A 25,416-nucleotide genomic window follows, 5' to 3' on the forward strand; every position below is an offset into this window, starting at 1 on the left:
ATCTAAATGCCTTAACTGTCCTCTTTTTCTTCTGTGGCACATGCTGTGATAGGGTAATAGAGCTGTCAGGGACATGCATATTCAACTACTGCTGCAAAGGTTATAACGGGTAAGCGTACAGATTTGAACACATACAACTCTACTTCTATAACATGCATTGTGGGAATCAACTATTGCTAGAAGACTGCGGGATGTCCTTTTTTACTGTATATCTGACTCAGCAAACGTCAATTTCTTTTTTTTTATATCACAACAAAGAATGTTGGTACTTTGGATATGAGTTATTGTAATGGCCCTAGAGAAATCAATAGTCTCCTTTGCAACCCAAAGTAATCCATCAGACTTCGTCTTGTCAAAAATAGCCATAATAAAAAGAAGAATGTACCCTTTCAAAATCATCACAGAAGTCCAGTGTTTCCCCACCACATCTTGTACTTTCCTGTGTGGTCCAAATCACATGACTGCTGGTTTCTTAGAAGAATCATTCAGTGCTGCACAGCTGCACATTATGTAATACTGTTTACACAATCTTGTTAGTTTAAAAATCCATTTGGAGCCATTTTAAAATAAGAGAAGCATAAATGTACATCATTGTCTTACACTTGGGTAATCATTCTGAAGGGAAGGGTTTTTGTCACTCCTGATTTGTTCAATGACTATTGGACCTTTTGAAAATCCAGCAGTATTGTAAGCGACACGGGGGCATGCTAATGAAATTATTCAGTCTAACGTTGTGGGTTTTCCTCAATTAACTCTGTGATTCTTCAAATTCTTTCAAACCTGCCGGCGGGTTGAGGGGTTCTGATGGTTGTCAATTAAATGTCTCTTTTTCACAATTAATTCTTGTAAACAGCGTCAGTGATATCCATGGGTGGATGAAGAAAAGAAAGTATTACTAAATTATGCCAGAAGTCTCACTAGAGATACGGCTGCCTCTCAGAATTAATAAGAGATCATTTATTCGCCTGCCTGTAGAAAAAGAGTCAAAGATGTTTATTTGATTGATATTGCATTCTCCTAACTAAATGTCCCTGCAGATGTTTTTTTTCAAGCCTGGCAGAACAAAGACATTTACTCTTCAACCTTGAAACTTATTAAAATTATGAGAATAAGCCCTACCTAGACCAAGATACATCAAGAGATTCACAAGTTGAGTGAACATTAATAGACCATATTCATTACATCTTAATTTTGCTCTGGAACTTTCTTTGGAATCTTCTTTTTGTTGAAATTGAAAGAATACTGCAAGAAGATCTGTGAAAAAACGACGCCAACGAGAGCCAGGATGTTCCGAGATGTGCTCCGCCATTAATGTGATGGCTCTACACAGTACATACACAAGCCTCTGCCTCAGCCTCTGTAAATGTAATACAATTAAAGGTGTTGAGCTTTTAGACGCAAAAGATAAGCTGGAAGATGCACACGATGGTTTTCACTCTCAAATGTGACAAGAATAATGTCAAATTCTAACTCAATGGAGGGTTGCATCATCATATTAGAGAGAAATCAAACGCAAACACTGTTGGTAACAGAAAAGGATTCATTGATTTGTTCTCTGCGTAATGAAATAAATGTGCATTTATCATGTATCATAAGAAAACAAACTCATTACTTTCATCACTTTATTAAAGCATACAGCAAAATCTTTCATTCCAACAATACTATCTTTAACAAGACTAATATCCCGTATCTGGCTTAGTGATCGTCTGTCATCTCTATTTTTCATTTAAAAACAATTAGGAAACATGATTGAGGGCACATTTCTGTGCCTCATTGCAGAAGAGTTTGCACAATGCATTTTGTCATTGTAACCACATGTTGCAACGTGTGCATGTAGATGTATCTGTGTTAAAGCCTGCTTTTATTTGTTGTTATGCGGAGCATCAATTTTGGCTCGTTGATATCTCTTGCCAATTTAATTTGTGTAAATAGTGTTTAGCAACGCCTTGGGCCATGAACAAGACAAGCAAACAGACCGATGAAGACATCCACTGTCAACAAACAGTTGCTATTTTCTCCATTTGTGGAAACCTCCATTAGGCCACAATTACCCCCATTACAAAAGACATGTACTCTTTGCTTTGTTTCACAGGCGCAGGGAGTGGACTGAGATTTTTTTTGCAACTATAAGTGTGATCTCATTTTTGTACTTATATAAGTGTGTATCTTTGTTTGCACGGGTGGATTGATGAGAGTAGATATAGCAGTCTTTGAGTTTAATTGCCTAATTTTCAGTTTACATTCATTATTCATTTTTTCCCAGGATGCATTTAGAGCTTTTAAGAGTGTGTTTGCATACCACATGTGTGCACATCATGCTGATGTTTGTTCCTTTGCAACTGTGAATCAAAGAGCCTTTTAGCGATGTGGGATCACACTGACATTGCAAAAGCAGCTATTGACTGTACAGAAATTATCTTGAGTGAAGAAAATGAAAGGTCAATTCCCTTGTCTTCATGTACTTGTAAATTGATTACGAAGGTAATGGGTGTGTGGGTTGAGTGGCATTTGAAGAGAGACAAAAAGGAAATGGAAATCTGTAGAATCTGAAATTTGAGTGTAGCAGCATCTCACTGCGAGCATTTTAAAGGACTACAGCCTCGTTCAAGGTGTTTGAGAGTTCAAAAGGGACTTCCAACTAAAATAGCTTCTGAGAGACCATCTTACTTTGGGTCTAATTGAAATCCGCTTTCACTATAAATACTCCTCAATAATAGGCAAAGCTTGATCCTTGTGTTTGATCATTAGTTAAAACTTTCTCCAAAGCAGCCTGAGCTGTCACGACGTCAACTCAGAAGAAGGGATTCAGTTTGTATTACTTTTATCATCCACGTTACAATCATTCCCAAATACCACAGACGCACACAGACACAAACCTCGGCTTTGATCTTGTTGTCTCCGAAGCAGAGATGCTGTAGGTAAGCGGCAGCGTTGGACTGCACCGATGGGAACTGGTGCTGTAGCATCTGGATCACCTCTGGCAGCTCAGGATCTCTCCACCCAAACTCTCTGCAGAGACGGACAGAAAGAGGCACTTCAATTCCCGCAGCACTTTAACAAAGCATCTCACCAAAACACGGGAGATTAACCAAAAGTAGTCCATTAAAATCACAGACTCCTTTTCCCCAACATGCCCACAGATACACATATTCCCACTCTCACTCATGTGGTTACATAGGGTACAAACAGAAAGAAAGAAAAAAAGCGAGGCGAAGGAGAGACTGATTGAATTGGAAAAAAATCAACTTCCGTTATCACCAAAGAGCTCTCGTGTTAGGGGAGAGGCCTTTACAAGATAAGCATACAAAGGGATAAAAATCATACACTGAATGCCCAATTTGGCAAAACATTGTCATTTCTACCCTTCACAGGAAGAAAAATGAAGCCAAGTGGAGATGATGTCTGCATCCATGTTTACTTTTACAAATAGGTAAAGAGAAAGCAGGCTCAAATGTACTAACAGCGCAGGTGAGTTTGGGCTTTCTTTGGGGAACAACACAGTGAGTCCTCTGATGTCTCTACTCTCTTCGGCCAAGTGATTCAATGTGGCGTAAGATGCCATTTTATGTAAACTGCAAATTGCAGTGAACACAGTAGAATATGGTTCTTGGCAAACACGAATATGCTCTGGATTACCATGTCAAACCGAAGGCCACCTGAATGGCCGTGAAGTATTGCAACACACTGCAAACAAGTTTATAAATAGTAAGAGAATTTCAGTGCAACCACACATGAGAACACACAAGTCCCGAAATGGTTTTGAGTAAACTTAGAAAACGATATAAAAAGTTTGGAAGAATTGCACAGTGCAGCATTACTTCCGCTTGCTTGCGGTCTGCAGCGTGAGTGGTGTGAGTTATGTTCTATGCTTTCTGCCATTAGGACTTTACAGCACACTGGACAAAGTGACAAAGTGAAATAAATGTTTTGTCCCTTGGTAATACCCAGGAAATGGTGTACTTTATTGTATTGTACCCTGCTGATAATTGTTTTGCTACGGTCCCCCAAATGAGAAAATTATGACTCCGCCAGAAAGTGTGGGTGACTGTGTGTACACGTGTGCCCACAATCCTCTGTAACATTTTCTCCAATAACCACTCTGTGGGCTGGTTTTAGTTGCGTCCTCGCTCTCTTTCTCCTTCTCTCTCTCTCTTTTTATCTAAACGCTTGAAAAACCGTAACTCCCGATATGATCCGGAGAAAACCTGCGTTGAAAAGTTGCCGCTGCCATCGATTTTTGTAGCTTGAGGATCGATTTTGTTGTTTCTGGCGCCAAGCTCGCTGTTCTGTGCCAAAATGCGACTCAACGTAATCACCCATGGAGATGGTGTAGAGAACCGTGATTTATTTTGCCTCCAAGCTCAGCCTCAATAACCATGAAAATGTGACAACTACGGGACAATTGTGGAGGTCTTATTGACGGGGTGGAGGACTGTGAGTGCGCTGGAGAAAATGAAGCCTCGACAGTGCACTCTCATCTCAGTCAGATGAAGCTAACGTGCTCTGTGAAACATCTGTGAAAAGCAGACTGTTCACAGGGAGTAAACGTGGCCCTTAAAGATAAAGCGAGCTCCAGCGTGGACGGCTCTTTATCTGCCAAATGATAAGTGTTCATTCAGCCAGAAAGCAGGACCGAAGGAGGGAGGTAGAGGAGAGATAGCGAGAGGGAGGAAGAGGGAGGGATTCCCAAGGCTTTTAGGGGATTTAGGAGGAGAGACCCTCAAACAACACCCTTTAAATCACGCAGCCAGATACCATCAGGACAGTTTGTTTATATGTGTGTGTGTGTGTGTGAGTGTGTGTGGTAGGAGCGAGATAGGATCGTGATGTGTGTTTACGTGGACGCAATTGCCATTTGTCTCTGTGTGAGTTTGTGTCTATTAGTGTGTGTGTGTGTGTGTGTGTGTCCATGTGCACAGGTGTGTCCATATTCATCCTTGTCTGCTCTTCAGTGTACATATGAATCTGATTTGACTGTGTGTGGATGTGTGTGTGTGTCTGTGTGCGCGTGTGTGTGTCACCCATCCTCTACGGCCTCCCAGCTCCGTCGCTGTAGTTAATAGAAAGCAGAGTGATCTGCTGATAAGATAAGCATCACGGCACGCCATTAATTAAAAATACGCCTGGTAGCGAGAGAGGCGGTGGGAGAGGCAAAGAGCACGGGAGAACAGCGAGGGAGACGGAGTGAAACACGGAGGGAGAAAGACAATGAGGACGAGGAGGCGATGGAAAAGGGTGTGTTTTTCGAAAAGTAGCCTCGGATCCATCGTTGCAAAAGAAGCCGGTAGAAGATGGAGAAAGTAAAAACAAAAAGAACACAAAAACATCCCTCAGAAGAGATGCCAGTCATGTCAACACAGGTGCTAATGAGAGCCAGAGCCCTGGTAGACGCACCGCTAGGCGACAAGCCGATGACGTAAACCAGCGGGATGCAAACAAAGAGGGACACATTCTGCACAAGGGACAATTGATCAAAGAGGCACTGGCAAAGAACTTCTCAGGTATCCGCCCCACAGCACGCACCCGCCCATGTGCCATATTCTCTATGACACTTCATTATTTCATTCCTGTGGTAATAAATGCCCCACGGAAGAATTTGTTGACTTGCCTTTTTTTATTTTAACTTGAGCTAAGCGTTCTTGGTGCGTTTCTTGTGCACAAGGATAATTTAGATGGCACTGTCTCTACTTGGCTGTTACTCGAGGCATGCGTAGGCGTGATGCAGCGAAATACTTTGACTGAAAAGATGAGGTGCGGCAGGAGAGCACTGTGACATGCGGAGAATAAAGGTAGGTGGCAAGGGGGTCTGTGGAGGCAGAGAAAGAGTGATATAACTGGGACAGAGGAAAATATGTGTGAGGGGCGAGGCTTTGATGCAGGCAAACACACACAGCCACACACGCACGCACAAAGGAACAGGAGGAAGGCAAAATGTGACAGCAGAGAGCAAGACGTGAACATGTGAAGATTATCAAAGGATTTTTTTTTTTTTTTCAAGAAAAACTTCTCTTCATATTTCTTTCTTTTCATGTCCAGGTCTCATGGGACAGCTGGATCTCTGGCTTGAATCCAAACATGACCACTGATACATGTATGCAAACACACACATGCAAAGCTAATTTACTAGGGAAATAAAAAACACTAATTGGATACATAAACAAGCAGTGGTTGATATTTGGATTTTGATAATAACTCGATGAAGCTTGAGGCATAGCTTGAGGCATTACATCATCCCTCTGTTGCATCAGTCATTGTCATGTTTTCCGGTACCCCTGTAATCTAACGAGTGAAATGGCAAAGAGTGAATGGATGACTTTTGTATTTGACAATGTGTTAAAGAAGACAAAAGAAGAAGGAAAAATGATGATTGTCTTCTGTTATGAAGTTCTGCAACTTGTGTTCATGAAGAGTCCAACTGCACATAAGGGCGCTGCAGTGGTCATCTGCTATTGGTTGGTGTACAAGCATATCTGATTCATTGTAAGCCTTTTTTGTATTATGTTTGTTGTTTTAAAGTCCCCCTTTTGTCTCTAATTTTAACACGATATGGGGAGCTTCACAACTTTTTCGGATAGACTAGAACTGAAGATTCACTTAAGGTTTAAATAGAATCAACACCATCAATAAGATTCAACATGAAATGGTAATAATATTCAAACAGAAAGTCAAACATGTATAACTGTGGTGCTGGATTTATTTGTTCGTAGCTGTAATATATGCCGTGCATGATCAAAAACACAGTGGCACACGATTTGTGTCTCCTAACCCTAATCACATTCATCAGCAGGGACCACAATGCACCTGGAGTGACAGCTCCACACAGGAAGTCTATGCCGATGGCCTTAAGCTGATTGGACAAGGCCTGTCATGTCTGTTAACTGATTGGATGGTCCGGAATGGACGGACTGGCAGTGTGCATACCAAAGCAGATGCTAATTAGGACTTGAACATCAATCTTCATCACTGTTTTGGGATGGATGGGGAGAGAGAGAGAGAGAGAGAGAGAGAGTGAGAGAGCAAGCGTGGGGGGAAGAAGACAGATCAAATAGAGCAAAAAACGAGGAAGAACACCAGAATGAAAATGCAATTTATGTTGTTTTCTGCCTTGCTGAACAAATTATTCTGTTACTCGAGAGGAATTGAATAAGAATTTGAGTTGGACCGAGAAGCAAATGGCACATTTCAAATCAAAACTCTACACTCTCCTTTTTCCTAAGCCCTCTCTTTATGTTTTTTATCTCTCACTATGTGAATCCTCTCTTTGCCTCCTACTACACATTTTATAACGGATCTATTTATATTCCCTCCGTATGGATGGAAATGCTGAGGGGAACTGCATATGAATGTGTAAGACTTGAGTCCACGGTATGTTTTAGTCTGGTTTGGATGCAAATACATGTTGGTCTTCTTTTGACAGTGTGTGTGTGTGTGTCTGTGTGTGTGTGTGTGTGTGTGTGTGTGTGTGTGTATGTGTGTGTGTGTGTGAATCCTTCGGTGACTCCTTCAGTATGCTTTAGTTAAAGTAAAGTCAATACACAGAAGAGACATCAGAAATTACCCCAATGAACAGCAGTCAGAATAAGGTAGAGGTGAAGATGCACAAGCATCGCCTCAAAGTGGAGTGCCGGGTTTCTTTAATTAAAACCTAATTAGGATGCTATCCAGGAAACAAGCCAAGTCTTTCGATGTATCCTTCTGACATGGCTTGAGAAGAGAAGTTTCTCTTTGACACGCACAGCCAAGGCTGTGGAAGTGCAGACGGTTGTACTGGTAGACATAGGAAAGGGTGAAAGATGCGTCTAAATATTTTCTCACAACCCTAAAAATATATTCGTTTCTTGTCTAGTCTCTGTCCAGGTGAGAATATGCGAAAGAAGTGCATTTGTGGGTGTACAGCATGATAATATGAATGATGGTCTCATCCAGCATTTGTAGCTAATATCTATTAAAAAAAAATCACAGTAATTTGTAGATATCCTAACAAACGAATTTCTTATATTTTGCTCGTAATTATAAACAAGAAAGTATAAAGACGGCAGTAATGTTTATTTATTGTATTGTAATTTATTCTGTTAAGATTAACAACAATCTTTCTCATTAACCTGACTAAGAAGTTATGTTGTCGTAATCCAACTATTTCATGATCTATTTCTACGTCTAATGAAGTTCTCTTCCCTAAACCTGACAAAAAAAGATGAACAAAATTATTTAGGGTAACTACAAATGACTTGACAAAAATGACATGCAAAATGTCATGTGCGTGTTATCTTGGCTGAATGGCCTTTAGCATGTTGCATGTTCTGCACATGCTCCTCTCTCATGTTAAATAAAACTCTGTCTGAGAGACCTGAACTCAAAACCCTGTAAACAGTAAAGGGGATCAATGAAAGGTAAGAGAAGAGAGAGGGTGACAAATGGCCTGGGATGAAACCAATCTAGAAATAGCCAAAGAACAAAAATTGGTGGGGATTGGTGGTGAGTAAGCTGCAAAGAAAACATCCCAGCTTCTGTCCCCTTCCCCCTCCCCCCCCCCCATGCCTACCACACCCCAGTTACTGATAGGAGAATGACAATGATTGGTAGTAAGAGATCCCTCTCTCCACTGAGAGGAAAGGTGAGATGGTGCAGAAGATGAAGGTATCATTAATGAGTCAAAGGAGAGAAGAACGTAATACGAGAGACCAGAGGGAATGCAAAGGAATAGAAATAGAAATAGCAATAGAACGGATAAAGGAAAAGTTGTTTCTGCATCTCTACAACAGTAACTACTGGTCCGATGTTTATTTGACCCATCCATAAACCCAAACTCTGAACCAACAGTACTGATTACTATTGATCACATTATTTTAAAAGCCCATAGCTGATCAGCTTTCATTTAGATGTCAACAACAACACACTAGTAAACACACTACAGTACTTTTAACATTAAAAGTGCTAAAATATAGTTAATGTAATATAGTTATATCCTATATTTTTATCAAGTATAGATGTTTTTTTGTATTCTGTTATTAAATTCATCTCTCATTCTTTTATGTAAACAATAACAATAGTTTTGGTCCTGGCATTCTCATACGATCACTTTAGTATGAGAGCCACGTATGACCACTGTATCTCTTTCCTCTTTACCTCCTTTGGGCCACACACAGCTCCATCCTGTTTCCCTCTATTTACCTCCTTCTCTTTCTTAGATTAATCTGGAGTTGTTATTGTTTTTTTTCTCCTTCTATTTGGAGCCCATGCGGCAACCACATAGAAGAGGAAAAAAATCAATACGCCTTCTCTCTGGCCGGGAGTAGGAGGCTCAGGAGGTTGAATTAAAGCGAACAAAGAACGGAGTAAGAAGGATGATATTGACTTACATGAATGGGACAGAGGAGGAGATGATGGAGGGAAAAGAGCTGGTGATACAGCGAACTGTATACTAATACCAACCTAAGAGAGAACTTAAACAATGATAATATAAAATAGTAAATAGTTACTTTGCAGAATATTATTCAACCTCATTGGTAAAAGAATCACGGTTTTGGGGGATTTTTCTTTTTCTTTTTTTTTTCCTAGTATCATGATTTTCAAGTAGGAAAGTGCACTTCATCAACAATTCTTGTACAAGTCCTACGTTAGTAGGAGGAGTGATTACGCAAGAGGTGTCAAATGCAAAGTAGACTTCACAGGAATGAGAAACGGCGCCTTTTCATCTTTGAGGTTTCATTTGGATCTGTTCTCTTCTTGCACCGTGCATTGAACTGATCTACTCCCCAACTCGCAGTTTATGAAAGTTGCCTTTTTCTACTCTTTACTGCTTTGGATGATTTGTTCTGTGTCTACTTAAAATCAAAAGTCATTTAGGAGTGTTTTTGGTTTTCTGGTGAGGCTGGCATGAATGGGGCTGTTGAAGGGCAGCATTAGGGAGCAGGGCCATGGAGCGATTTGCCAGAGTAAGGAAAACACAAAGGCCGCCGCTAGTCCTTGCAAATAGCTGATCACACAGAAAGAGGCCAAATCGAACACGACATTAAGCTGAATGACAGGTGTTCATTTATACACAAAGCCAGCATACCGAGCGTATTGAATACACACACACACTGCAGTAAGGTGCGCACACTCCCATGCACTTAAACATTCAATAAAGCCCACCCACACTTACGCACACAAGCACTTGTATACTTCTTGTATATTGAAAATATACAGACACACACACTGCAAACATGCAAATAAACACATTCACACTGCTATTATCCCACTTCTGCTGATCGGTCATTTTAGCCCGCTGGCACTATTCCCCCCCGTAACACGGTGCAATTACTGGATGTTTACAAAGCCAAACAATAGGCCGGTAAAACATACACTCAGTCAAACATTCATTAGACAGGCCAAAAGAAACGGAGGTGATCTGGACCAGTACAATGTATCACTTGCTCGCTCATTAAGATTAAGCAGTGTGCTCTACTGTAATCTGAAGCAGGAAGAAAGCACTATTGGATTCTCCGATCGAAAAAAACAATTTAGTAGCAGTAAGAGATTCAGTGTGCTACAATGCTGACTTTATCAAGGTGCTATCCTCGTAGGCAAGGACTTCGTCATGGGGTGAGTAGAAACGCACAGTTTACTATTGATGTGTGTAAGGAGGTCTGCTCATTGAAGGGGTGTCCGGCGATTGTGCCCCCCTGCTAACATCGAAGCAGCAGCCGTAAAAGATGAGATGAGTGCGACACAATTCTTTTCCTCAAGGTTGAATTTGGGATTCGAGCGCATTTGCAGACTGGGGTTAAGGTTTTTGCACAGAGCAATAAAAGAACCGACATCGCCGAGTCCCGCATCAGCAGAATGTACTGCAATGGTGTCCGACATAAGGCCGAGAACCTAAAGCGTCCGCAGTGACACAACACGAGTGAACAGATTGACCAATCAAAACTCCATCCGCTGCACTCAGCCAATCACAACGCAAGCAGAAGATTAAGCTGTTGCATGAAGGCGAGCCCGCTGAAAAATTACTGTCCCATTGTCACTTGATTTGTAAGCCGAGATGCAATCATGTCACAATCTGCTCCGGCCTCCGAGCGACAAGCGGGGAAAGGTGAGCTATTTATACTGCGATGGTGCGAATGAGGATGCTAACCTAAGCCATGTATCCGTGCGTGTGTGCGTGCATTGGACAACACATATGCCTCATATCAGATGACCGTGCCACTGACTGTCAGTGTGTGTTCGTGTGTATCACCCGAGCAATAATTATCCAGAAGTATTCTGTCCGGTGAATATCGCACTGATAAGGTCAAGCTCGACATTGGCATGATCTTAATATACAAATACGTGCGTCACATGCACCCACTGTCGGACTTACTTATCAGAGGCATCCATTTAGTGTTGAGGTCAATGACCTGCCCAGATATGAACACATACACTATTTATTTCCCTTTTTCTAGACAACACATATACGCACACTAGCAGATGTCAACCATTTATTTGTTTAACAAGAAAAATGAGGCACAGAGGTTCCTGTTGAGGTGCTTGCTGTGAGAGCCAAATATGGTGATGCTAATACACGTTATTTTCTTTGTATGCACTTGGGCTCATGGGCTCAGGTATACACGTCTTAACCCGACGTCATCAGGTGTCGGTAAAGTGCTCAGTGAAAATAAATGAACTGTCTACCAACCCAGTGTCTGTGGCTCTTGTATCGACTGCAACGCAACAAAAAAAAAAAAAGGTCGGCCAACTCAGTAATATATCCATGTCTGACTGCTGTTAAAGGAGCCAGCAGCATTTACCCATGTACTCCTCGTTACACCTTTAAATAACCACTATAAAGTATTACTAACAAACTCCCCGGTCCAAGTTCTGGCCTTGCAAACATTTCTAAACAATCATTTTAAATAATAGGTAGCTGTGCAGCTTCCTTATATAAAATCCAGCATTACTGGGTAATTATGGAATAAGCTTACATTTCACCGTGACGTGACTAAACTCTCCCTGGGCATGTGTGTGAGTTTGGTTGTGGGCACATTTCGCATTTTGCATTTCCTTGTGTGCAGCCTGTGTGTGTGCGTGGGAGAGATACTGTAATAAGCAAGGTGACGCAAGAGGGAAGACAAACTAATAATCCAGTGATTAGCTGCCGCACCTGCTGTTCTCATTAGTTCATAAAAATACAGAAGTGGGAGCAGCACTGTATTTTCTCAAAGCCGTGCAAGAAAATACAAGGAATACAAAGACGCTGACAAATACAGATGACGACATTTAGGGTAAAAAGATGGCATAGATGAAATATTACAACAACAAAACATGAGGGATGACAGAGGCAGTAACGAACAAGATGCAATCATGACGTCTCAGGCTTTGGAGATTTATCCAAGCATCAATAATGACTACTTCTGCTATGTGTGTGAAAGACACTGCGATGGTTGTGATGACTACATCCAAGGCTGGGGAATGCGGTATGACACAGAAATAGCCAGTTGCATTTAAAGATTTTTCATGTGAGAACGCGTTAGCCTAAGCTCTCACACATTAATGCAACCTTCAAAAGCGGATTAAGTGCGACTGAAAGCAGTCATCCACTTGAAGGATTGGGGAAGGGGGGGGGAGGTGGGGGGAGGAATGAGGGTGAGAACTGTGCGATATAAACCATCACAGGCTGGATCGTCAACATGGATACATCATGCAGTATGACAGAGTGACGACTATATTCACACTGGATTTACTCAACATCAAGTAAAAGGAAATACTTTCCAGTGGTGTGTACACAACTACACAAACACTGGCTCCCTCCGTAGAGGAATGTAGGCGGAGGAGACTATGGTGGTTACCTTTCTAATCAGTTTGATCTGAGGTTTAGGTGGATTTGCTGCCTTATATTAATTTAACACGTTTTCAATGACACAGATGACTGCATTCTCTAAAGTGGTATCATTTGGTAAGAGACATTACATTTTAAACATGTTCACCCATACTTGTTAAATGACTGCTGCCATGAAAGCAAAACCCGTGACGGAATTGGAGCAAAATGATTACCAAGCAATGGCTGTTTGACACCTCTGTGACAGCTAGAAAACAATGAATCCAAAAATGATTTGCTCAATTTGTTTTACTGAGGTTCTCCGTATATTTGGGAATAAACCTTTGGTCCTACTCTACGCTTGAGTCGTGTTTACACTGTGTGCACGGCAACTCCACCAATGTTGACAGTATTACATGCAACATGGCACAGAACTGGCAAGAAGATTTGCCCACAATGTTGAGCTATCCTGAAGTAATTACATGGTTTTTGGTTCATAGGATGCTGGTCCAGGCGGTGACAAATGCTGAATCAGTGAAGTGATTCAGAAAAATACACACAAGGTACAAAATATACACCAGGGAAAAGCCATAACACGTGAATGCGCCAGTGCCCAGAGATACACACATCCTGTGTGTCCATCACACACACCTTTAATAAGAGGGGGAAGAAAACACCAACAACTTACCCTGCACATATTCCTCAATTTGTCTTTCTCTCTCTCTTTAACGGTTTCCCTCTTTTCCCTCGATATCTGTGTGTTTCCCTACCTCGCTCTGCCACCATTTCACCAAGATCAGTGTTTCACTTGAGTCCCGTTCAGAAGAAGCTTGTGTCTGGCTGACAGGATGACCTTTATTGATACTATCAGGTGAAAGCACATGCCTCGGTGCAAGGCGGAAACGCACACTCGGATGCAAACATGCACAAAGGACTATTGTCAGCATGGTCCGTAGAGCTTGGGGATCATTGATAGAGGGGGAGGAAGCCAGGACGGGGAGGGAGAACATTGTGGGAGAGGGATGAAGGGATTTAAAAAGGGAAGAAGAATAGACGGGCTGCTGTAATAGATGCAGAAGACCACATGGACGGAGGGAGGTGGGGGGGGGGGTGTAGGAGAGCCGTGTGTTTAGAGAGAGAACACAGCGTTTTCAGGATGAATGCCTACACCTCCCGACCCATCATCACTGTCACACGCCACCCTTACCTGCAGAAGTGTAATGGAGAGATGGATAAAGGTGGAGCGATGGATGCATCATAGAGGAGTGTTTCTAAATTGAGTCAGCACCCCTTGGATGCATGAGAGTCATTCTGTCATGACACTACAGATCACAAGTGTGTGTGTCTAGGTGTGTGTGTGTGTGTGTGTGTGTTTGGTGGGGGGGCACTTTTTACACTGTAGATAACTATGCCTCTCCACGTAGTAAATAACCATGTTCATTCCTGACAAAAAGCAACCACCAGCATTGTCTCATCAATGCATCTGATTCAGTGGAGATGGATGCTTTTCATTGCAAGGCACCAATCCACACTGGACACACAACCCGATGGGGTGGACACTGAGCGGCCTGCTAGAACAGTTGAGAGGTTAAGGGCCTTCCTTAAAGGCTCTAAAGTGGTTACTGGTCAGGAGGGAGGTGCGGTCTCACCTCCAAATCCAGACGTTTTGTGAAGGTCTGGGGATGGAACCAATGACTTTCCCGGTCACAAGACAGTGATCTTGCAAGTTTTATTACAGCATATGGAGTTTCCATATTAACATATGTTGCGCCATTCTCCATTGCACTTATGTCACGTTTTGAATGTGACTTTGCTATTTACAGGGCCTTACTGGAGAATTATGTCCTACGTGTGTCAAATTATTATTAAATTATCTGAGGTAAGAAGTTAAGTGAAATCTCATGGAGGGCAAAAAGAGTAACCTGCTGTAACCTACAACAAGTCACTGATAAAAAGTCAACATACTTTGCCTTGACGTGTGAATAAATAGCATGCTTATCCTCCTAAGCCCAGTTAGCTGCTGCTGCTTTATGATTATGTGGACTTTGCAACACACGTGTGAGTCAGTTGCCTCTATTCAGCGTGTGAAATAGAAAGTTGAACAAGTATACAAGCGATGTCAGTTTAAGTTGCTGTGCGCATATGTATGTGGGTATGTGAGTGTTTTATATTAGGAAGCTCACTTACACAGGAAGGTATTTTGACATGATTGTACTGTGCATGCGGTTTAATACCTATTCAGCTAGCAGATTACGTAATGGCAGCATTGCTAAAAGCAATCAGCTGAGAAAGTACTCAGCTTCACTTCACTTGAGGATATAACTTTCAATTTTCTGCCTTTCGCAGAAGTTACTTTTATTATTAAGGAGACCTTTCTCTTTTTCCTCATGTCCAACTGCTTCCCTATTATTACTACTTTAATTTCGGTTCTCCTAATTTTAGCGTTATTTAAGTTCAGTGGACATAACTCGGTCCTGATGGGTCCAAAAGCAAGCATTCGAAAGGTCAAGATTCCTCTCCTGGACATGAGATATACAACTCAGTGACCTTAAAATGTGCAGCCGCTGGGAAGATTGAGTCTTGCGCAAAGATCGCACCGGCATGCAAGATGTACAACTCCTTGACATTAATGGCTGTGGTGGATGTTAATACAAGAGGTAATTAAAGAGAAGATACATTTCTCTGAGTGCAAAGTCAGTAGTGCTGAGTTCATGCAATACTTCATTGAAGTGTAAGGGCAAATAAAATGATGAGGGTAGTTAAACATTGTTTTTTGTTCTCAAGCCAAAATCATAACATTAACACTAACCATTTGTTACAATCTTTATTCATGTATATATTTGCGCTCCCAGTGTACCATTCATTCAATAGACAGAGTATAGTTAAGCAGGCTTCCTCTCAAGTGAGTGCTAGAGGAGAGGAAAGGTGTAGTGAGACGTGGGGAATATATAGTAGTTCTGCTGGTGTGACATTTTCCCATAATCCTTCCCAAAAGGCGCTAGTGTCCTGAGACAGAATGACAGGGAGGTGGTGGGAGAAGGCGAAGGAAAGCGGCTGTCGAAATACACTATGGCTATCGCTAAAAATCATTTATAAACTATATATATAATAACCATTCATCAAATCATGTTTTTACCCCCTGTAGGTTGTTTCTAGCCCTGAGTAGGGGTATTTGCTTGAGTGTGCCTGTTTCTGTGTATGTGTGAAAAGAGGTTTAATAATTTAACAACTGCACATATTTTGGGTAGATATACACACACATACAATGAGGAAACTGAGAAAACTTAAGTGTATTGCATGATTTCTATTCTGATTTCGTTGTTAGCCTTATGTATATGTTTGATTCGGTTCGTCTCCCTGTACCTACATGCATACTTTCTACTGCTAGCAAGAGTGTGTCTTCTGTTGTCCGTCTTAACCCAAAGGCAGACACACAGGGCTCTTATCATCCCAAGGTCACACACTCACACACACACACACCCGCGCACAAACAGAAAAGGAAAATAACTACAATGGGCAATTTACCCAGAACAGGCAAGGATGATGGCCAGGGCACAGATGTGTGCGCGCGCACACACAGACACAGCTTTGCCTCAGGGCCAAGGTTCTGGCAATGCATCATTACCCTCCCTTGGAGGTGATTCCATATCCCAGCATGCATTTCTCATGTGGAGAGGAAATTACCCCTGGGCCGTGCTGAGAGCCAATAGAGTGTGTCCTCTCTCCTCTATCTGTCTCTCTCGCTTCCTTCCTCCTTCCTCTTTTAAATCCCCTGTGACTGTGCCTCTAACACCCTCACACCCCCCCCCTCCCCTTACCCCCCTCCCTTGCTCTCTCTCTCCTTGAGTCATCTAGTTTCTAACCCATTGTTTCATCTTTATTTATCTTCTTCTCATTGCCACTTCATTTGCTTCTCTCTTTGGCTTTTTCTGTTCCATGATGTCGAACACAGATTAATAACAGAGGACAAAAAAGGACTGAATGGCATACTCCAGTTTTGTGTCCTTCCCTCGCTCGATTCCTTTTAGTCAAGCAGTTGTTTTGTGTGAAGATAAACATCAGATTTTGCCTTCGAAGAGACCCGAAAGATATAGAACATTTGACAGAGAAAACCTTTCAGGAATTTTACACAATGTTTTATTAAGATCCATATGCAACATACATAAATGAATACTATCATCCACTATTAACAAACCAATATTTGGAGGTATCCGCTACATTATGTAAGCATCAGCCTGAGGTGTTTGGTTTTAAAACAGTTCTGTAACATGTGCATGAAATTGGTTATTTAAAAGAAAGAATGCAGTGATGATCCCTTGCCACAGCGCTGTGTATTCCTCTGGTCTGGATAAATTATTTGAAATGTACATCTAAAGTGACAAATAAGCCACTTTTTTAATACTGTGCAATACCAACACCCTGAATCAGGGTTGAATATTTCTATGGTCTCGTGTAAGGAAAGGAAAAACAACATTTTTGAATTATTTATTTTCACCTCAAAAACATACTTTTTTTCCATGTAGTTGAAAAGTTACCTAGTATGACAATGCATAGTCACAGGTATGAAATAGTCAATGCTTGTTCGTGTGTAGTGGGTGAAGTTAGAACGTGGTACACGCAGCAGCAGCTGTGTAACACTAGCAGAAGCTGACCCTCTGTCCCTCCCCGTGGTGCTGAAACTTTACATCCCAAAGTAGCTCTGCATCTCTGTCCATGGTGCTGAAGCATTCAGAATAAAAAATCAGCTCTGTTTGCCATGTAGCTTACAAAAACATTGAATTTTACTCTGTTTTTTCTTTTACTCTCTTTGTCATAAAATAAGCTACAAACATTATTGTCTCAATTCAAAGCCCTGTATGTCTTACACCAGTACAAACAGTGTCAAACAAACAGTAAAGTGCTTCCCATAAAGAGCACCGCTGACTATTGAGAACACCATTCATTTCTGAATGCTGGACTTGTTATGTGAAAAAAAAAAAAACTACTCGACATAAAGCCAGTGAAACATAATCTGTGTCCAGAAATCCCCAGGTGCATATTACTGTAAACTGTGAGCTGTTCTTAAGTGAGTGAGGGACTTCCCGAATGAATAGAATTGTAGGGTCAACAACTACCACAGAGGCCCACACACACGCATACTGTCCACCCACCCACACACACACACCTTAAATTTTCCTCTATAGTATGTGGCATACATAATCCATATGTAGTCAACACACAATGCACTCGTGAAACCATTCAGTTTTACAAGAGGGTGATAGAATCTCCTTCACACACGTGTGCACATAAATAAAAATAAACATCAGTGCCCAACTGACAATAAGAGTAATTCCTGATGCTCTCTCTGCTTCCTGAGGACGCAGACACACATGGACATGCCAGTGTCCTTTAAACTGTGTGGCAGCTGGGAATGCGATAGAGAAAGCTAGAAACACACTCAGCGCTGACCATTGCTGACTGTCCACACGAGTGTGATATGTTTTGAGTTTTGAGCCAAAAAACTAAGTCATCAAATAGCCACCACTGACTATGACATTTCACACCAGCTGACATCATGTCAAGGTACTGTAAATAGTGACTTAGTGTAAGCAATGTCTAGTCTATCTGTATGTATAAATGTTGGACTAAAGACGGAGTGAATGAGGACAGTTTGATTTAAAGGAAGTGAGTTTGATATATCGTATCTCGAAGTGGTGCATCCAGGTTTCAGGCTAATTGAGTGTTTGGTGAGATAAGACAAGCAAATCCTGAATGCTGTGAGGCTGAATTCTCTTCGCTTGATGTAAATACCCGTTTTCTAACTGGCTTCCTAAATTCCAAGTGTAAGCTATATAACCATAATCTCCTTGGTCCCATCCTCCCGTAGCTAATGTTTGTGTCGCTCTCTTTCTCATTCGAGTCCTTCCCCTATGCATCGACCCCTCAAGGTATGTCTCCCTTATTCCCTAAACAAATGTCTCTGTGCTTTCTGCCCTCACTGAACATTCTACCAATCCCCTTTATTTATTCCCTTTTCTTCTCCCTCATTGTTTTTTAGCTCCCAACCCTCCCAACCCTCCTTACTTTTACTGGTTCCACATGCTCAACATCTTCTTCTTCATCTTTCTCCCTACCATGTATATTAAGATTCAATTTAAGAAGACAACCTAGTGGGAACGGGAATCTCGTTTTGCAAAATTAGCTTAATTAAAGGAGAAAACAAACAAAACAATGATGGGTAACACCTACTTGTGTTTTAATCTGCCTTCTGACTTCTACATATTTACCTTTCTCCTTCTTGATATTCATCATCTATCATCCCCTCATTATCACGTGCCTCTTTTCTCCCCCCCTTTCCCTTATTCTGCGTCGCTCATTTACCTCCCTCCCCTTATCTATCTCATCCCCCTCTCTTCACACCCATCCATTAGCAGTTATTGAGTTTTCCCTTTGTGTTGCTGTCAACCCCTCTGCTCTATCGTGCTCCCTCCTCTGCAACTGTAATAGCCCCTGACTGTGTTACTAGCTGCCATGCAAACACACACACACACACACAAACACGTTAGGTATAGCGTGTGCTGCTGAGTTATGAAAAAATACAGTTGTCTCATGAACGCACAGTGCACAAGCAGATGGTGAACACACACAGACCTCTGCCCTCAGTCAGAGTGTTCTTTATATCTGATTGATGCTAAATCATTTAGCACTTCATGTAAGCTGAGCTAAGTCCAATTAGAGCAGGAGAGAGGGTGAAGCTTGAGTAAGGCTATTTAGCCTCATGGTAAAGATACATGTAACACATGCAATGATAGTGAGCGTAAAAGATTATATCTAGTACCAGTCAAAAGTGTGGACACATTTTCTCATTGAATTGGATAAGAAAATGGGTCCAGACTTTTGACTGGTACTGTATCTATTGTAAATATGTAAATATACTTAATTCATCCATCTATCTATTTATTTATTGTTCTAAACCACTTTAGGAGACACAAAAACAGACTTAGGGTGGTGACACTTCAATTTCCCTAACAGAAGAGCTACTGTAACACAATGGGACCTTACTGGTGAAATAAAATAAAAACATGGTGAACTCAATAAAGAGTCACATATTGACCAACATTTAGGGTTATGCAAAGTGTACCTTTCAAGCTATAGTCAGAACAATGTAGCCATGCTTTCAGGGATACATCTTTGGGGACTGGAATACAAAAAGCAGAATTGCTATTTAATTTTTAATCTTAACATTCTCTTTCTAATCCACTGGCTAACTGTTGCTATAAATGACTAGGATTTCATCATCGCTGGCCTAAATTAATTTAAGTAAACAGTTTATGCTGAGTCCAAAGCATTCTCCCCTACTAATACAGTTTGAATTATAAAATAATAAAGATACATTTGGCAACTTTTAATTAAAACATTTCCTCTACAATGTAAAAGAATTAATGGCAGAAAACCCATTTTGTTTCTTCTCTGCAATATTTTTAATAAATGTGAATAACTGCAGGTTTTCTGACAGGCAGGGTGTTATTATTCCACTTTATTATGAGCATAATCTTCCTTCATCTGATTTCATATACATTATACAAAATTCAGCGTGTGCACTCCATGTATGAATGTATGTATGTATGTCTTTTTCTTCTCTCTGTCTCCCTCTCCTGTGATTGAAAGCTGCTGCTGAGACTGGATCCACGCATGCTTCAGTCCCTCTCGCTCTGTAATTAAATGAATTGGATATCAAGAGCCTTTTGAAATATATATATATATATATATATATATATATATATATATATATATATATATATATATATACATGAAGTACGAAAAGTGAGCTTTGCTTAATTGCTTAGAGGAGAGAATGGAAGTGATCACAGCCCAGTAGGACTCCTTTACACACAGCGTGACACTGGGAGACGAAATGGAGCTTCTAAAGCAACCGGTGTGACACTCTATTAAATTCATTTTTTATTTGTCTTGATTGCGATCGGGGCCGATGTCTATACTTAAATAAAATCAGCATTTAGCGCAGCAAAAAAAGTTTACCCAAGCTTAATTTTAGACGCAATGTGACATCATCCACCAACCTCCTGAGTGGGCCTATAAAATATAAGCAAGTGCATGTATTCTGCTGTTTACCTCACAGAAGGCTAGATGGAAGATAAATTGGGGTTGACAATAATACTGAAAAATAGTTGTAAAGTACTTCCTCATTGTTGTTGGAATGCTTTTTAACATCTATTCAACTTTGTTCAATATCACTGATTATGTTTCATGAGTTTTTTCGATCTTAGAGATTGAGATTTACATTAGTTTGGGCGGAGCCGTCTAGAGTGAATAACAAGAGCTAGAGTGGAGAGCAGCATCAGGAATATTCACCCCCCATTTTGGGATAAAATGATAGGGTGCGGTTGCGGTGGTAATTCGGACACAGACTAAAGTACCTGTGTCTTTTTCTCACACAGGCGAACAGTACTAGACGAGTAGTGGAGCCACCTGACGGAGCTGTGCAGCAGACGGACAACACTTGAAACAACATCTCTCTCTCTTTGCCTTTGTCCTCCTCTATCCCTCTACCCCCTCTTTATCCAGCCTCTCTATCCCCTCTCTCCCCTTCTCTCCCCCTTTATTTTCCTACTTATCTAATTCAGATAGTGAATCATAAAGTGGTGTTTTGGAACCAGGTTTTTATCAGGGTGCAAGGTTTTGAAGATGTAGTGGTCACAGATCAAATGTTTGAGGTAACACATCATACCATCAGCAAGGACAGGGGAGAAAACTATATCAAAAAGAGCACAAAGTTCCAGTGATTATTGTCCCTTTCAACTCCAGCCCCAAAGATGAGTGGAGCACCTCAACACTGTGCATGAGCATCACAGTGATGATCAGGTCAGTACTAATCAGCAACCAGCCACACAAAGACATTTTGGAAAATTTAAGTCATCAGCCAACGAGTCTGTGTTTAAGGTTCCTCCTGCTATCACACAGAACTCGCTTGATGTCATGTGCTGCAGGCATGCGGTCTTTCTGAAAGCACTGTCCAAACAATAGTTTGTTTAATGGAGGAAGTTGTCAAAGTAAAGCCTGAGAAGCAGTTTTCTCCCAAAACAAAAGCAGTCAGACCTTTTTGACCATTTTGTAAAATGCTGTGCAGAGTTCTGGTGTCTGCATAGCTTCTAAACTCATGGACATCTCAATAAAACATTCATTCTACCTCCAGTGAAAGGGGAAACAAGCAGCCTGATGTAAGAGAGAGCCTTTAAAGAAAAGAAAGATACAGATTCACAGTGCATATATCAATTTTAATTTGTACCTCTTGGTGCAGGAGGACTTTTGTGAGTAAAAGTTAGAGTTAAGTTGGAGTGAGGCTCAAACTATTGAATGTGAGTGTACATTATGTGGTCTAGTGAACACCATGACACACACACACACACACGCACACACACACCACTTTCCACCCTACCTGGGGTCTTTCTGGATCGAGTCGATGGAAGGTGAGCGCTGCAGGCTGCCTTCAGGTGGCAGGGCTGGTCCAGACTTGCTGTAGGGCGATTCCACCACTGAGGGGCAGTACTGCAGGGTGCGATAGGGGTCTGCCACAAAGGGGTCTGAGCCGTACACGTCTCCGCTACCTCCGCTCAAGGTGTAGCCCGGTCCCACTGTGGCGTAGTTGTTGGTCCCGCCACGGCTGTAGTTTCCCGTCCCGGTGCCATGGCTTGCTGTGCGCTGCAAAGGGGCGGAGTCGACACCGGGGGAAGAGGGAGCTAGGACGGGAAAGTAGGGACAGAGGACATAACTTAGGACCTGGTCATGGACACGCTGGGTAAGGTCTGCAGGGCAGAGGAGGCGACATATTGAGAAGCAGGAGGAAGAGACAAATGGAAAAGTGAAGGGAGAAGCACAGCAGATGAGAGAAGAAGAGAGAGGAAAGGAAAGGGGAAGCAGAAAGGCACAGAGATGAACAGGTTTTTGGGAAAAGACAAGTGCGTCATCATATGGTGCGACAAATGTAGGCCACATGCCAAGGATTAACGACAGAGGGATTGATTGCAGAGGGGAGAAGAGAAAAGTAGACAGTAACAGTTGTGTTGGCAAAAGTTTGAGTTTTGTGAAGATAAGCAATAAGCAACAAAAAATGGCAGTTTTTACTGTTTTTTTCTGTGGATCTTTGGGAAACCATACAATATTTAGGTTTTTAACCAATAATACAAATGATAATGAAAAAGTTAACTAATAGCTTTCATTGTAAATTTGTTTAAGCAATCAGAAAGAGCAAAAATGCAATAGTTCTACTCCAGGTAAAACCATAGTTTCAAATGAGGGTTATTAAACAAAGTTAGTTTGTCACTCAAATGACTCATTAGCCTTCCATTCCCATGTAATGAAAAATATGAACCTCGCTCGTGAGCCTATTTTCAGGTACCTAGGGGATAATTGCAAAAACCTCACCGTGAGGCATCTGCCTGTTGAGCAATAAGTAGAAAAAAATACATTGACAAAATAAAGTAAAACATCACACTTTTCTCTCTCTTTAGAGTGAGATTGAAAGGAATTGGGGATTTGCCCATTGGATGTAAGCGGACTGCAGAGACACAGTAGCTGTCACCTTCCCTCCCCGTCGCGTCAAAGCGGTGGATCGGTGATATTTCAAGGTGTTAATGTAAGTCTGGGGGCTTCGTATCTTTGGCCGTAAAAGCACTGAGACAGACGGCATCATCCGTCATTAGAACCAAGGTACGTGCACACAGACACACATGTACACACTAACATAAACACCATCTTCAGACAGTATGTGATTAATCACAGAGCCTTGAAATCAATATGTGGCCAAGTGTTTGGTGCCTTTGGTGCACAGGGCAACGCGCCTGAGAGTTGGTCTTTAAAAAAGTGTCTGGATAGGTGAGTGAACACAAAGAAAACACAGAAACACGCGCGTTAATACATTATATAAGTCCCTCTACGAAAAACACAGCAAAAAACGAAAGGGTGGTGGTTGTGTTAATATGAGGTCTCATTGTCATGTGACTAGAGTCTTGACCTTGACCTTCACGACCCTCTTACACATTGTCTGATCCGTTCAACCTGCTTGGTGCATCTTTAACAATCGTCTTTCAAAGCTCTTTTTAAAATTCTTATCACCGACTCTGGTAAACCCCATTAGTCGGCCCACCAGAGGCACAAGGAACCCTTTGGATGATGGCACAACATTAGCCTACTTTTTTTTTTCTTGACGCTATAATCAGGTTACAATAAAAAAATGAAAAATGAAACTTCGGGGCTCTGCCTTGAAAAGCCCATGAGGCTAAAAGCTGTGTGAGCTCTTCAGTCGATGCCCTAAAGATCTAAAGAAAGACCAGGCGGGGACACAGAGAGCAGCTGAGAGATGGGGGTTGACGCCGAAGCCAAAGCAAAAGGAAGAAGGTTGGGACACGAGGTCGTGAAGTTAGGGACGTACAGCCGAATAGAACTGAGGGTATATGAGGGTAATGAAGCAGAGTTGCTCCAATCAGCAGCAAATCCCAGTCTTTTCTGTGCTCTTTGAGTGGTGTCTGTGGGGTGTCTGTCCTTCAGAACGTCTCATTAGTTGCCGGGGCTTCAGGCTAACACCACCAGAGTCGGTGTGCGCTCACTGAGACACTTGACACCCGAATAGGACGAACCTCTGAGCCAAAGAGGGGGAGGCAGAGCAGTAAAAAGAAGAAATAGGGGAAAACATAAAAATGGCGTGTCAAATTATTTTAATAGCCTTTGCTGAAAGCACTGAATAGGGATCATTTTGGGTGCAAGCTGTAAAAATATAACATAACAAAATAATAAATTACAAATTACAAATAATAGAGAGAGACTGAAGACAGAGAAATCCCCCTAACATTGTTAAATTACTGTTTAAGTCATTTTTATTTTGTTGTCACTTTGTATTCAGCATCAGCACAACACTTGCGTTTCATCTTCTTCTTTCCACAATTCTTAATGTCTGTCTTCCCTTTCTTCTTCTGCTGCTGCTGCTGACGTTATCATTTGCTCTGTTAATGGTGTGTTCAGGACGATGACTTCACCTTCGGGGCCAATGTGGCGAGGCAGAATCCAGCGTGTGGGTGCCTGTTTATGCATACATTTGTGTAACGGTGAATGCACTCCCTGTGTATGTGTGGTGTGAACATTTCATTAAACAGTAAACAGTTGGGGTTTTAGATCAGTCTTTAGGTTTAAAGTCCATGGAAAGAACGCAGAAATGAATTGTCTATAACAAGGCAAACATCTGTGTGTATGACAGTGAGTGTCATTCATGAATTAAAAGGCCGTCGTGAAATGCGCAGGGACACACACCCACGCTCCACTAACACTTCTCCCACAGAATGCTCTGGTGGAGCTAAATTGTGTCAGAAGAAGAAAACACGATGACGGGTGTGTCTTTGTATTCCCTTGCTTCGAAGTAGAGTAAACAAATTGCTGTTGACACACTGATACGTCTGCAATTAGCCAGGCGGCTGAGGGGCCGGCGAGCTGAGAGCGGGAGCACCATGTACAAGAGATAGAGTAAAACAGGAGGCAGGGGATAAGAAAGAGGGTGAGAGGGAGAAAGAAAGAAAAAAAAGCAAGAGGGAGATCAAACTAATCAGCTGATGTTCATACTTCCTTCTCATTCTTTCGTTGCCTCCATTTCCTTC

At 41.7% G+C, this 25,416-nt stretch overlaps 1 protein-coding gene across 1 annotated transcript in view; it reads right to left on the reverse strand.

The window, feature by feature from the left end:
* ctnnd2a (catenin (cadherin-associated protein), delta 2a) overlaps positions 1–25,416 on the reverse strand; it is a 221,281-nt gene that overhangs the window by 84,110 nt on the left and 111,755 nt on the right. Inside the window, exons 12-13 of the mRNA XM_037455312.2 lie at positions 22,212–22,512; positions 2,877–3,009 (exon numbers count right to left, since the gene is read on the reverse strand). Of these exons, the coding sequence (XP_037311209.2) occupies positions 2,877–3,009; positions 22,212–22,512 (434 nt within the window). The remainder of the gene's footprint in view (positions 1–2,876; positions 3,010–22,211; positions 22,513–25,416) is intronic.

Source organism: Pungitius pungitius, chromosome 19, assembly GCF_949316345.1.
Source record: "Pungitius pungitius chromosome 19, fPunPun2.1, whole genome shotgun sequence".
Taxonomy (NCBI): domain Eukaryota; kingdom Metazoa; phylum Chordata; class Actinopteri; order Perciformes; family Gasterosteidae; genus Pungitius; species Pungitius pungitius.